At 48.1% G+C, this 14,020-nt stretch overlaps 1 protein-coding gene across 3 annotated transcripts; it reads right to left on the bottom strand.

Annotated features, from left to right (window-relative positions):
* Positions 1-2,470: 2,470 nt before the first annotated feature.
* Hexim2 (HEXIM P-TEFb complex subunit 2) lies at positions 2,471-9,532 on the bottom strand. Of its 3 annotated transcripts, none has more exons than XM_026408208.2 (3): positions 8,456-9,532; positions 6,429-6,538; positions 2,471-3,488 (listed from the first exon to the last, which is right to left on the bottom strand). In XM_026408208.2, the coding sequence occupies exons 2-3, from the start codon at positions 6,489-6,491 to the stop codon at positions 2,691-2,693; spliced, it is 861 nt and encodes a 286-aa protein (XP_026263993.1). In that variant the 5' UTR covers positions 6,492-6,538; positions 8,456-9,532; the 3' UTR covers positions 2,471-2,690. The 3 variants fall into 3 exon arrangements, with proteins under 3 accessions (XP_026263993.1, XP_026263992.1, XP_026263991.1); XM_026408207.2 differs by lacking the exon at positions 8,456-9,532 and adding an exon at positions 7,332-7,411; XM_026408206.2 differs by lacking the exon at positions 8,456-9,532 and adding an exon at positions 7,242-7,374.
* Between the last annotated feature and the right edge of the window lie 4,488 nt (positions 9,533-14,020).

Here is a 14,020-nt window from a genome sequence, read left to right as displayed (position 1 = left end):
CAGGTGACCGGGCTGTCCCTGGTACTGAGTCCCCATGATCACCATCTACACCCTTCACCTTAAGGTTGAAGCCCTGAAGTCAGGGGACCAGATTGGAGCAGGGGCTGACGTGGACACTGTTCGCTGACTCAGTCATTTCAGTCCCCCTTGACATGTCACTCACTGTAAGATAGGCAAGGCGCGCAGCGACCAAAGGAGACAGATTTATAAAGGATGCCGAACAAGGCTTTATTTGAGATATCACAGCTAACATACTCTTTGTTTTCCGCACCCTGTCCCCACCAGCCTTGTGAAAATTAACTCACCTTGGTGTTGCTCTGGCCAAGAGACCTTCAGCCATTTTGTGTTTGTGTGTGTGTAGGGGAAAGATGGCAGTCTTCCCTCTCCAGGCTCTTCAGCTCCTGGGCCAAGAAGGGCCAGACTTCTCAGCTGCCCCCTCATGGACCCAACAGCCCACCCAGCTCCCCACAGAGCCCCAACACCTTCTCCCACATGAGGCCTACATTCCACCCCCACACTCCAGCAGCCCTCTGGAATCTGCTACCCTCCTAGTAGCAAACACAGCCTCCTGCAGGGTAAACAATCTTCCTCCTACCCTCCCCCTCCCTCAGGCTCCAGGCTCTGTTCTGAGGAATGTAGCAGCTGGAGGCTGGAGGCTGGAGGCCTGGGGTCTCAGGCTAGCACCCTATGGTAAGGCAGGCCTCTGGCTGGCTTCTCTGGAGTCTAGAAAGCCACTTCCTCCCTGAGTCTTGGGTTTCCCATCTGCAAAATGGAGACAATCATCCTTATTGCCCTTTCTCTTTTGATACTAGAGATTGAACCTAGGGGCATTTAACCACCGAGCTACATTCCCAGCCTTTTTTTTTTTTTAACAATTTTTTTTTTTTTTTTTTTTTTAGATTTTTGAGAGAGGTCTTGCTAAGTTGCTGAGGCTGGCTTTGAATTTGCCATCCTCCTGCCTCAGTCTCCTGAATCTTTGGATTACAGGCATGTGCCACCAAGCCTGCCGTTCCCTGTTGTTCTGACACTACCTAGGGAGCAAAGGGACAGAGATGAAAGCCCTGGGCCAGAGTTTCAGGGGCAGATGCCCTAGGATGGGATTTTGCCTTCTCCTGAAACCTGTTCCTTCCTCAAATGTTTTCATCTTGCTTTGTCCTAGAAGCTAGAAGGTGCTGGCCAGGCCTGGGTGTGGCAGGGCAGAAATAAAAGTTGTCCTGGCAACATACAGGATTCGTCAACATTTCCATCCCTGGCAGTTCCCAGGCCTGAGCCCTTCTCTTGCCCAGTGTGGCTGGTTTGATGAGCACCTATAAGGGAAGCCAGGCTGGGTTGGCCTGGCCTCCACTCCTCCCAGGGCTGGTGGCTGAGAAAACATGGGCTCACTGGTGAGCTCACTTCCCCCAACACCACTGAAGTTAATCTGTGTTGCGAGCCAGACACCTGGTGCCAGCCAGCAAGGACACTCAGAGGGTGATGGAACAGACAGGGTATCTGCAGGAGGGTGGGTCTCAGTGAGAGGGGAATTGGCTCATTTCAGAGCCCAATGATGGCTGGCAAGCTGGGGGCATCCGAATTCTCTCTGCCCAGGCAAAAGGCTTGCACTTCAGAGGAAACCGATCACACACATGATTAGACCGAGAGGAGCAGGATGCACACAAAGTACCAGGGGCACCAGGGGAGAAAGGTGGAGCAGCTCTGCTAAGGCACTGTCCCCTCTGCCACTTTCCTTTAATTCCCAACAGGGGGATCCTTCCCTGGAGTGCTTACTTCTTTACTAATGTCTTTCCAGGAGTTAAGGAGACAAAAACATGATGACTAACCTCAGTCCAACCCCCTGCTGGGAGGAGGGGCTGTCAAGGACAAGGAGGCACAAGTACCTGGATCTTGTCTGGCCAAGTCCTCTAAACTATGGAGAAAACACAGGGAGTAAACCCTGAAGGAACTCTGGGCTTGGACCTTCTCTAAAAGCCCAGCTCCTTCTCTTCATGGCATCTGGGAGTACCAGGTTCGGGTGGAATCTGGGGGCTCCTGCCTGAGCTCCCTCTCACCTATAAACCCTTAACACACAGAGATAGCTCCAGGACACAGGGCACATAATTCAGGCATCCTGGAGACCTTGACATGATCCTATCTAGGGGTCCACTGTCCTCCCAGGCTTGGGGGAAAGGGGGAGGGACTGGAACCTCTTTGAGATGGAAGTTTTTTTTTTTTTTTTTTTTGGCGGGGTGGGTATCGGGGATTGAACTCAAGGGCACTTGACCACTGAGCTAAATCCCCAGCCCTGTTTTGTATGTTACTTAGAGACAGGGTCTCACTGAGTTGCTAAGGCTGGCTTTGTACTCACATTCCTCCTGTCTCAGCCTCCCCAGCCACTGGGATTACAGGCCTGCGCCACTGTGCCCTTAGCCCTTGAGATGAAAGTGTTTTGATGTCAGAAGAGCTGTAGTGAAATAAATCCTAGCCACTCCCATTGGGTCTCAGCAAAACCATTTAATTTTTTTGTAAAAAGTAAGATGACATCAAAGAACCAATTGTGGAAATGACAAGGTGGAAGTCTGAACCTGTTTCAGCTGTTCTCAGGGGGCACAGTGATTTCAAGAGTGCTTTTCATTTGCCACCTGTCTCTTTGAGACCCAGCTGGCCTGAGTGGCTGAGAATCAGGACAAGGTCCACCTGGCTGGGGAGCACCCCTAGGTGCCTGGCTCCTCATGGCGGCGGCTGCCCCCTTGGTTCCACATCTCCTTCTCCTGCCGAAGCCGCTGGTTTTCAGTGCGGAGCCTCTCTACCTCGGCGGCCAGCTCCTCCACCTGGCGACAGGGCTGCTGGCCCATGCGCCCCTGCAGCTGCTGCAGCCTCCGAGTCTCCTCCTCGGCCTGCGTGAGCCTCCGCTCCAGGTCCAGGTAGTCTCTTACCAGCTCCTGCTTGCTTCGGCCCTGCAGGCTCTCAGTATGATAGCGCTCATAGGCCTCAGAGAAGTCCCTCTGCTGGAACTCGCCATGATCTTGGCCCTGCCCGTCACTGTCCCCTGCCTCACTGTCCCCGCTGGAACCTGGGTGGGACGCCCCATAGGGTGGCACTTCAAGGTTGGGCTCCTCGGGGTCTCGGTCATTCATGAGAAACTGGGTGGTGTTGTAGGGCGCCACAGGCTGGCCTTTGGCAAACATCTCCTCGCGGACCCTGGAGGCCCTCTGGCTCTGCCTCTCATCTCGCTGCTGCTTCTCTGCCCAGCTCAGCTCCAGGTAGGGCCTCCAGTGCCGCTTGCGCTTGGATGGCCTCCTCCGGTGCTTCTTCCGGCCCAGCACGGCCTCTACTGAGCAACCCCCTGGGCTCTGGGTTTGGGGTCCACCACAGTTCCAGCTCAGGCCACCGGCAGCCTGGGCAAGATCTTCATCCTCTGAATGGCTCTTTTTTCGTGGTGTCAGGGACACGGAACTGCCACAGTCATGAGACTTAGTGGGTGTTTGGGGGCTCCCTGAATCACCAGAGGTCTAAAGAGAAAGTGGGGAGGCAAGTTGGATCACTTGGCCATGGAACCCTCCCCTGACCACCCAGCCTGAAGCCCCGCACAACTCACCTGGTCATTCTATATTCCCTCACCCTTTTGCAATCATTTACCTGTCTACTGTCTGTGCCCCAACCTTCCCCAAGTAAACTCACCGGAAGAGCAGCATTTTACCTGAGTATTATCTTATCTTTTCAATGCCTAGAACAATATCTGACACAGAGTAGGAGTTCCACAAATACTGTCTGAATGAATGGAGGAGAGGGAGCAACCTGGGATAGAAGATGGCCCCTGAGGCACTTGCTTGATCAGAAACCCAACTTGCTTTTCCCTCTTTCCAAAAAGCATGTCTTTCAAATGGAGCAGGCTTTGTGGGAACACAACCTATGTGCTTGCACAGAGGCCCACATTCAGAAAACCCCCCATGCTTAGCTTGATGCTATTATCCCTGTCTTGAAGTCCTTAATAACCTTTGAACAAGGGACCCCACAAATCATAAAGCCAATCCTGCTTCCAGCTCTTTGCAATGGTCAACTCTTTCTCATCCTTTAGGGCTCAGTTCCAGTGCTCCCTACTCAGGGAGGCCTTCCCTGTCCACCATACCGAAGGCAGCCCCTCCCCAGTGACTTTGTATCACATCATGCACTTAACATCCCACAAAGCATTTAGCATGTTATCATTTATCATTGGTCTTCTTTCCCCTGAGAATGTGTCTTGTCTATTCAGTTCACCTCTTTACCCGATGCATGAAACAGGGCAAGTGCTCAAGAAATATTTGTTAAATGAGCCAGGCATGCGCCTGTAATCCCAGTGGCTTGGGAGGCTGAAGCAGGAGGATCGTGAATTCAAAGCCAGCCTCAGCAACAGTGAGGTGCTAAGCAACTCAATGAAATGCTATCTCTAAATAATATCTAAAATAATAGGGCTGGGTATGTGGCTCAGTGGTTGAGTGCCCCTGAGTTCAATCCCCAGTAACCCTCCCCACAAAAAATTTTTTATTAAGTGCTTAAAGCTTGGGCTGGGGATGTGGCTCAAGCGGTAGCACGCTTGCCTGGCATGCGTGCGACCCGGGTTCAATCCTCAGCACCACATACCAACAAAGATGTTGTGTCCGCCAAAAAAATAAATAAATATTTAAAAAATTCTCTCTTTAAAAAAAAAAAGTGCTTAAAGCTTATAAGATAGAGGGATCCAAAAGATGTTGGAAAATGAGACTCTATTTTTCTAGGGTAAATAAGATGGAGTGTGTTTATCTCAGGCAGAGTTGTATCACTCTTTTGTTTTTTTTTTTGGTTCCAGAAACTGAACCCAGGGATGCTCAACAACTGAACCAAGTCCCCAGCCCTTTTTTATTTTGAGACAGGGTTTCAATAAGTTGCTGAGGCTGGCTTTGAATTTGCTATCCTTTTGCCTCAGTCTCCCAAGCTGCTGGGATTATAGGTGTGTGTCACCATGCCTGGCTATATCACTCTTCTGTGTGAGTGGCAGAAAGAGGTCCTAACCAAAGGAAGGAAGGGTCAACTCCTTTCTGCAGTCAAGAGTTCCAGAACTTGCAAGAGGTGGAAAGGATCTGTCAAGAGAGCATATGTGTGCTCAGGGCATCTGCTTATCTCTGTTGTGGTGAGCTTGGGAGTACTGAGTGTGGGGGATGGGGATAAATTGCTCTAAGTTTGTGGTTTGAGGGATTTCTAATAATAAACACAACAATTGGCATCTTGTTTTATAAAACACAACATGATTCTGAGCATGGGTCCCTACAAGTGTAGGAAGTGTTTTGAGGGATGTGGTATTGGCAGCCCTGGAGAACTAGGACTGTTCATTTGTGTTGCTGAGACCCTAGGGAGAATTTCAGGGGAAAGGAGGTATGTTTGAATAAGAGTGTGTATGTGTGTGTGTTGTGTTACTTTACCTACAGGGAGATCACCCATCATGAATGACAGGCCTCAACCACCAGGGGATTGGGCCAACTAAAGCAGAATTGCTGCCCCACCCACAAGAGGCAAGGCCACAGAGAACTCTGTAGCAGGTTGGCTTGTTTGTGTCATAATCATTCACCTGCTCCCAGCCCTCAATAAATGTCCCCTGGTAATCCTTCCCCCAACCCAAGCCAGCTCTGCCACCAAGCCCCACATGTTGCCTCCCTCCTGAAGGCTTATCCCTCTATCACCATTATCAATATCAGAGATAAGCTGTGTGACCTGAGTGAGTCATTTGCCCTCTCTGAACCTGGTAGCCCTGACATACCAGGAATTCCAAATTCAACAAATCCAAGAAATACTGAAAGTGGTTATGCAGGATAAATTGGAAGCTTCTCTGACCCCCAAATCTCTGATCTATAGGAAACAGTGGGCCAGGAGAGAATGGGTACAGAAGGGTAGTGAAAAAGCATGAGCCAGGAGGGTTTGGGCTCCTGCTGCCAGCCCAGAAGGTATTCTCTGAGGGCCTGATATCAGTCTGTTTCCTCTTCCTTGGATTATAGCCTAATCCAAGGAAGAGGAAACGAAACAATCCTAACCCCTGAACTCCACTGCAAAATTTGAACCCCATACTTTTTCCTGCTGTAGACTTGGGTCTTAGCCTGGCCAAAAGGCAAATATTCAACCAAGTTATTTGTCCTTGAAATCAAGGCAAGGACCTGCAGTCAGAGGTCCTAAGTTTAAACACTGGATCTGCTGCTTGTCAGTGGCATGATTCTGGAAAAGGTATTTCAGCTCTCAGAACCTTAGCTCCTGTAAATTGGAAATAATTCCTAAGTTGAAGGGCTTCTAGGAGTTCATGAGACAACACAAATTTAGCACCTAACCTATCACCCAGGGATAAGAGACTCATTTAAAAAACAGGTTTTTCAAATCTATCAACACATCTGAGACAAGAAGCTAGGATCCCAGAAGGCAGGTCCCAAGTGACTTGGAGGGTGGGCGCTTACCTTGGCCTCCTCCAGGGCTGCTGGTGACTTGGTATTACAGTTGGTCTGATTCAGAGTGGCCATCTTTTTCTTCTCCCAGTCTTTCAGCAGATGCCTTTAACTAGTCACACCTGCTTTGAACAACAACAGAAACCTAAGTCCTGAAGGAAAATTCTCAGGAAGAATCTGGCTGCCCAGGAATTGTTTGTCCGGGCAGCGGCAGCCATTTTGTAGCACCAGACTTGCCCACCATTATTTTTAAACGAAGGCCCTAAAGCCTGCCTTCATGTCCTGGTTTTCACACCTCCAACCAGAGTGGGGCCAAATGGGTTTAAGGGGCTATCTTCCTAGTCTGTTCCACAAGGTCCCAGGCCAGGGCTAATGTCCTACACTGCCTTTTCATGTAAGTCACTGAGGCCTGGGTTGGCAGCTAGGAAACGTAAGACTAAATTTTGCTCTCTGCCAAAAACGTGACTGCCCCGAAGGACTGGGAACGAGGTGGGTTTGTGGCTCCAAGAAAACGGGGTGCAAGCTCTTGGAGCCCCGAGTCTCCACTGCAGTCCCGACCCCACCTCCTCCCCAGGCAGGGATCCAGAAGGCAAAGTCTCTGCAACCAAGACTGGGACCCCGGAGAGCCTGAGCTGAGGCCTTTTTGTCTGCAGGGCCTGGCCTGCTTCCCTCCTTCTCCTCAGGACGGGAAAGAGAGGAAGAGGAAAAGAGAAGTCTTCGCACTACATGCAGCTGGGAGGGAAAACCCAACTGGGTTAAGGATGGATTTCTTGGAAAAGGGGAAATAATCATGGAAGGGAGGTTTTTTGCAAAGGTGGAACTGACCTATTTGCTGTCAAGAGCTATGCACACGACTACCTCTGTGTGTCTTTCTGTGCGAACGCCTGTCTGAAATTCCCAACGCCTCAGCCCTACCTCTTGCTGCAGTTGCAGCAGTTCTGACCAAGCTGCTCAGGCACTAAGGTTGAGGGGAGGGGACAGCCTTGAAGCGCAAGGCCTGCTGGGGATTGTAGTTCTTCCAGACTGGAAATGCAACCCAAGGTCCTGTCACGTCAACAACCACACCCGGAACTCTAAAACCCATCTACCCTTGCGCGGGTGGCGTCCCGCGCTCTCCGCTGTCTTCTTTGATTGGTCAAATGATCTGCCAATAATTTCACTTTCTTCAACGATTAGCGGTGCGGAAGCACAACCGGATCCACCCATTCCGAACTCAATTAAAGAGTTCATTGATGGCGTTAATCTTTACGGGGCAGAAAATAGATCCGGCTGAGGGGGGAGGGGCTACGCGCGCGGAGGGATCCCAGGCCCTTGAGGAAGGCGACGAGAAGCTCGGTGGCCGCCGCCGCCATTTTGGGCTGGGAGGAGGCAGCGGAGGGACTCGCTGCGCAGTGAGAGCACCCCATGGGGGGTGGTCCGGGCGCGGGGAGAGGCCGGGCCGAGTGGGCTGTCTGAAGTGGCGGCGTCGGGAGACGGCGGGGAGTGGGACCAGGGGCCGGGGAGGGTGAAGGTTGGAGTCTCTCCCGCCGAGCCCGGCCCTCAAACTGTCCCGGCAGCCCCGCAGCTTCGCCGCTCACGTAGGACGGGATTCTTGGCTGATTATCGCGTGTTTCCCGAGACCCCAACAGGACAGAGGCTGGGGAGACGCCTACCCTTTGCTGTCCTCCCACTGGGGCGCTGGTCTCGAGACCGATTTCAGCCAATGCCTCTCCCCACCCCCACTCGGCCTGGGCATGGTGGCGGGGCCCAGCTTAGCGGGACCTCCACTTCGTCTAAGTAGGGGCGACGCCAGATTTCAGGCACTGGCGCCAAGGGGAAGGGCGGAGGTTGCCGCTCTGGTCGCCTGTGCCCCAAGTGTGGTAGTCTGCTGAAGGCTTCGAGGGCTGAGTCCGGAGCACCTTTCCGCACCCAACCCCCACCCCATACACCAAAGCCACCCCGCCTCCCGGGCTGCGAAAAGGAACTGTCCTCTAAGTATTGTAGCAACCATCAATTCCCTTGAGACACCTAGATGGGGCGGGGGACAGTGGGAAGACAACCTGCAGCCTCAGTGCTTGGGGATCTCTGAGCACTCTTGCCCTCAAGTTTTCTCCCATCCAGCCCTGGTTCTCGGAATGACCTGGCCTTACCCGTCGCCAGCCACTTTTGGAAACTCCTAAAGTGTGCTGTCCCACTTCTCTTGAAAGTTTACACCAAAGGGATGAGGTTCAACCCTTTACGGGGTTGGAACACACAATAATTCAGAATCACCATGGCCCAGAATAAAAATGGAATGGCCCTTTTGAGATGCTTAAAAAACATCTGTCTACGTTTTGAAATCCGAGCTGTAACTTGTGGAGGAATGGCTGCCCTCCTAAAGGGAAAAAAAGAACTAATTCCATTGTAATCTCTGTAAGACTACAAGATCTTTCCAGTTTAAAAAATTTTGTTTCACAGACTAAACAAAATGGGGGAATATTTTGCATGCCACTAATGCATTGTTAAGAGAGAATCTCCTGTAGATCTAAAAGCCACAAAAGTAGGAATGGCAGTTTTGATCTACTTAAATAGTTGGCATTTAGGAGGTGTGGGAAACCTGTTTTGAAAGAATAAACTCAACCCTAAATTATAGCTGTATCAGCTTCTTAAAGACTGAAAAAGTTTGATATGAAGTTGTATTGAATTAAACTTCTTTTTGTGTGTGTGTGGGGGGTGGATAGTACTGGGGACTAAACCCAGAGTTGCTCTACTACTAAGCAACATCCCCAGCCTTTTTATATTATTTTGAGACAGGATCTCACTAAGTTGCCAGGCTGGCTTAGAACTTGTGATTCTTCTGCCTTAGCAGCCAGAGTCACTGGGATCACAGGCCTGTGCTACCAGGTGCAGCCAGATAAAACCATCTTATTTCCTACTGCTTGAGAGCTAAATTTCAGAGAGATTTGTGACTCAGGGATATCTCTAAATCATAGTTTGTCGCTAAAATGTCACTTGAAATAATGCCTAAGTAGGCTCTGAAGTAGGCGGGTGACTGGCCAGGGAACTTTGCCTCTGTAGGTACCTTGTGATTAATTATCATTTCTAGTTACAGATGGTTAAATTGTTCCTAAGCCTTTGACTTTAATAGCAAAAACCAAGAACCCTGAAAATTTCTTCAGAATTGGAGTGCTGCTGCTCCTATTAGTAGTTTTCCTTAAGTCATATGAGTGGCAGTTTCATAGCTTTAACTCTTTTCTTCCTCCACTCCTCAGATGTTCTCAGAGATTTTTTTTTTCTTTTTTTGGTACTGGGGTTTGAACCCAGGTATGCTTTACCAATGAGTTACATCTCCATATCATTTTATTTTTTGTTTTGAGACAGGGTCCAGCTAATCTGTTTAAGACTTTGCTAAATTGCTGGGCATGGTGGCGTATGCCTGTAATCCTGGTGGCTCTTAGGAGGCTGAGGCAGGAGGATCTCAAGTTCAAAGCCAGCCTCAGCAACTTAGTGAGGCCCTAAGCAATTCAGGGAGACCCTGTTTCTAAATAAAATATAAAAAAGGGCTGGGAATGTAGTTCAGTGGTTAAGTGCCCCTGGGTTCAATCCCTGATACCAAAAAAAGAAAAAAAAAAACCTGCTAAATTACTGAGGCTGGCTTTGAATTTGTGATCCTCTTGCCTCAGCATCCTGTGCTGTTGGAATACAGGTGGGCACCATTGCACCTGGCTTCTCAGAGAAATCTTAAAACTGGACTGCAAAAATAGATTCACCCTTATTTTTTTAAATAAATTTTTAAAAAATATTTATTTTTCAGTACTTGGCGGACACAACATCTTTGTATGTGGTGCTGAGGATCGAACCCGGGCCGCACGCATGCGAGGCGAGCACGCTACCGCTTGAGCCACATCCCCAGCCCCATAGATTCACCCTTGAGAAGTATTCCCCCCACCCGTCAGTATTTGGGATTGAACCCAGAGGTGCCTTACCACTGAACTACTCACCAATCCTTTTTATTTTGAGACAGTCTTTTCAGTGGCCCAGGGTGGCCTCAATTTGGGATCCTCCCACCTCAGCCTCCAGAATAACTAGGATTACAGATGTATACCACCATACCTGACTTGACTGGGGTCTTTTTTTTTTTAGAGAGAGAGTGAGAGAGGAGAGAGGGGAGAGAGAGAGAGAGAATTTTTAATATTTATTTTATTTAGTTCTCGGCAGACACAACATCTTTATTGGTATGTGGTGCTGAGGATTGAACCCGGGGCCGCACGCGTGCGAGGCGAGCGCGCTACCACTTGAGCCACATCCCCAGCCCTTGACTGGGGTCCTTAATCCAAAATTTGAACCACTTAATTCCTAACTGAAACATCAGTACACTTGATTCATCCTGTAGTTTGATTTTGGGCACATTCAACTACACTGATCAAGAGAAGATGAGTAAGTTTACTAAGTTGGAATCAAATAGTCATAGGAGCTGAAAGGGTTATTTTTGTAGTTCTTTTGTCAAGAATTTATTGGAGGAGGATTAGCCTCTTGTGATTCATCCTCCATTGTGAAGCATTCTAGTTAAACCTTTGGATGCTAAGTGGTGATACTGCATCAGGTACAGAAATTTGTTACTTATTTATAAATAAAAGTTAACCATTTTTAAGGTTGACTTAGAAGCTTTTCCATTCCTTTGTAAAAAAGTTGGGAATAAAACCAGTTTATTAGCCAAGCATGGTGGTGCATTCCTGTGCTTAGTTACTTGGGAGGCCAAGGTAGGAGTGCAAGTTTAAGTCCAGCCTGGGCACCATAGTGAGACTGCCTTCTCAAACAAACAAAAGAGTTTATTAATGGCCCCCTGGTAACCTACTGCACAAAAACACAGGCCTATGCTTGGAGGTTAGGAACTTAAAAAGTTCTATTTCTGTACACACTACCACTGATTGGTTGGCTTGGCTAGAGGCCAAATCCTGATGATGAGGCCAGTCATTTGTTGAGCCTGTTCATCCAATGTCCAACCAGACCTTCAACTTCCTCCTCAGCTCTCCCCTTACAAATGAGTTTCTACAAGCCTGTATGCCTCAGTTTCCTAATTTGAAAATGATGTCAGTGCTACCTCCCAACTTCTCAAAAAGTTTTTAGGATGCAAGCCAGGTGCAGTGACACATGCCTGTAATCCCAGCGGCTCTGGAGGCTGAGGCAGGAGGATCAGGAGTTTAAGCCAGCCTCAGCAATTTAATGAGGCCTTAAATAATTCAGTGAGACCCTATCTAAATAAAATACAAAAAAGGACTAGGGATGTGGCTCACTAGTTAAGCACCCCTGGGTTTAATCCCTGGTACCACCAAAAAAAAAAAAAAAAAGTTCAGGGTACATGTCAGTGATAGAGTTGTTTCCTGGCATGCTTGAGACCCTGGGTTCAGTCCCCAGTGCTGCCAAAACAACAGAAAAGGCAGCTGGGGGCTGGGGCTGGGGCTCAGTGGCAAAGCGCTTGCCTAGCATGTGTGAGGCACTGGGTTCGATCCTCAGCACCACATAAAAAACGAAAGCATTCATCCATCTACAACTACAAAAAAAATTAAAAAAAAAAGTTGGGAAGCCTGTCTTCCCAAGTATGACCATGGCTTTCCAGAAAAGACTAGCCATCCAAGTAAAAGGAAATGTATGAGCTGCCAGCCTTGGCAACATAGTGAGACCCTGTCTCAAAAAGGACTGGGAATGCAGCACAGTGGTAAGAATACTTGCCTGTCATGTGCTGGAGAAAAATGTTATGATGTTGTGCAGTGGGCTGAAGTTGTAGCTCAGTGGTAGAGAGCTTGCCTAGCATATGTGAGGCACTGGGTTCAGTCCTCAGCACCATATTAAAAAAAAAAAAAAAAGGTATTGTGTCCATCCACAACTAAAAAGAGCTTAAAATGTGCAGTGTAGAGTAACAACTAGAGAGGAAGATGAAACTGACCTATTAGATATTCCTTCCATACCTAATTTTGATGTTTTGCTTTACTGGAAAGTTGTGCTGGGGTTATTCAGGTATTTAGAATTATGTGTTTAGCTGGGCGCAGTGGTGCACACCTGAAATCCCAGCTACTTGAGAGGCTGAGGCAGGAGGATTGCAAGCTTGAGGCTAGCCTCAGCAACTTGGCAAGATCTTGTGTAAAAGACCTGGGGATATAGCTTAATAATAGATCAGAGGTCTGGATTCAATCCCCAGTGTCCAAAAAAAAAATTTTTTTTTTTAAATATCAAGTTTCAGAATTCCAAATTAATGTCTTCCTCTCACTCTTTGAAGGCAAGGACAAGCTCTAGCCTTAACTGTGAGATTTTGCTGTAGTTTTCCCAAATTCTTGTGTATAGAGCACTCAAGATTTGTTTTCACAGTTTTCTTTTGGAATGTACCTTTGTTTCCTAGAGACTGGGATTTAGTTGGGGGGCGGGGACGGGAGTGGTGCTGGTGCTGCTAGGGCTAGGGATTGAACCCAGGGGCATTTTACCACTGAACTACATCCCTGGCCCTTTTAAAATTTTTTTTTTGTTTTGAGACAGGGTCTCCCTAAATTGGTTAGATCCTCACTAAATTGCTGAGACTGGCTTTGAACTTGCAGCCCTGCTTCAGTTTCCTGAGGTGCTGGGATTACAGTCAGGCACCACTGTGCCCAGGGGAGATCCAGGACTTTTTTGGGGGGAGGGGTGTACTGGGAATTGAATTCAGGGGCACTCAACCACTGAGCCACACCCCCAGCCCTATTTTGTATTTTATTTGGAGACAGGTCTCACAGAGTTGCTTAGTGCCTTGCTGTTGCTGAGGCTGGCTTTGAACTTGCTATCCTCCTGCTTCAGCCTCCCCAGCTGCTGGAATTACAGGATTTTGCCACTTCGTCCAGCTGATCCAGGACTTTTAACACTTCACACAAAGTCAGTGGTTGTGATTAAAAGAATACAGCTTTAGATAAGAGTTTATAATTTCTTCTGAATTCTTGCTCTACTTGAAAAAAAATTAGGCCCAGTGTAGTTGCTCTTGATGTTATTTTGAGGGAACAATCACACTAGGTATTTCAAATGAGTTGAGGATTTTTTTTTTTTTTTTTTTAAAGAGAGAGGGGAGAGAGGGAGAGAGAGAGAGAGAGAGAGAGAGAGAGAGAGAGAATTTTAATATTTATTTTTTAGTTCTCGGCGGACACAACATCTTTGTTGGTATGTGGTGCTGAGGATCGAACCCGGGCCGCTCGCATGCCAGGCGAGCGCGCTACCGCTTGAGCCACATCCCCAGCCCAAGTTGAGGATTTACTGTAGTAGCTCAACCATTTGAATTTTGTTGGCGTGCAATGGTTTATTAATGAACCACTAGGATTATTCCTCCTGTTACCCATGTTATTTTATTATTTGTCATAATTGAACTCCTCTAAGTAAAACCAAGAAAAAATTTACTTGAGAAGATGGTAACGGCTGAGTTATTGATCTGCCTAAGCCCAACATTTTGTTTTTTCAAGAACCATAAGGGTAAGGTTTCCAGTATTCAAAGACAATTGGCAAAAGTTGGCCAAAGATTCAATTTTTGCCTGCTAGATTATATATTTTGTTCCAATTGCAAAGAATGACTGTTATTACCCTTCAGTCAGCAACTCTGATGATGTTCAGGATCCAAATTTTGACATTTTTCTTGT

This window comes from Urocitellus parryii, chromosome 7 (genome assembly GCF_045843805.1).
Source record: "Urocitellus parryii isolate mUroPar1 chromosome 7, mUroPar1.hap1, whole genome shotgun sequence".
In the NCBI taxonomy this organism is placed as follows: Eukaryota; Metazoa; Chordata; class Mammalia; order Rodentia; family Sciuridae; genus Urocitellus; species Urocitellus parryii.
Note: the sequence above shows the minus strand (reverse complement) of the source record. Positions and strands in the feature narration are given on the sequence as shown.

Excerpts from the sequence above, each read along its gene's own strand:
- Hexim2 (XM_026408208.2), bottom strand. The coding sequence starts at position 6,491 with ATGGCCACTCTGAATCAGACCAACTGTAATACCAAGTCACCAGCAGCC. Across the intron at positions 3,489-6,428 it reads CAGCCCTGGAGGAGGCCAAG|ACCTCTGGTGATTCAGGGAG; the intron begins GTAAGCGCCCAC and ends CTTTCTCTTTAG.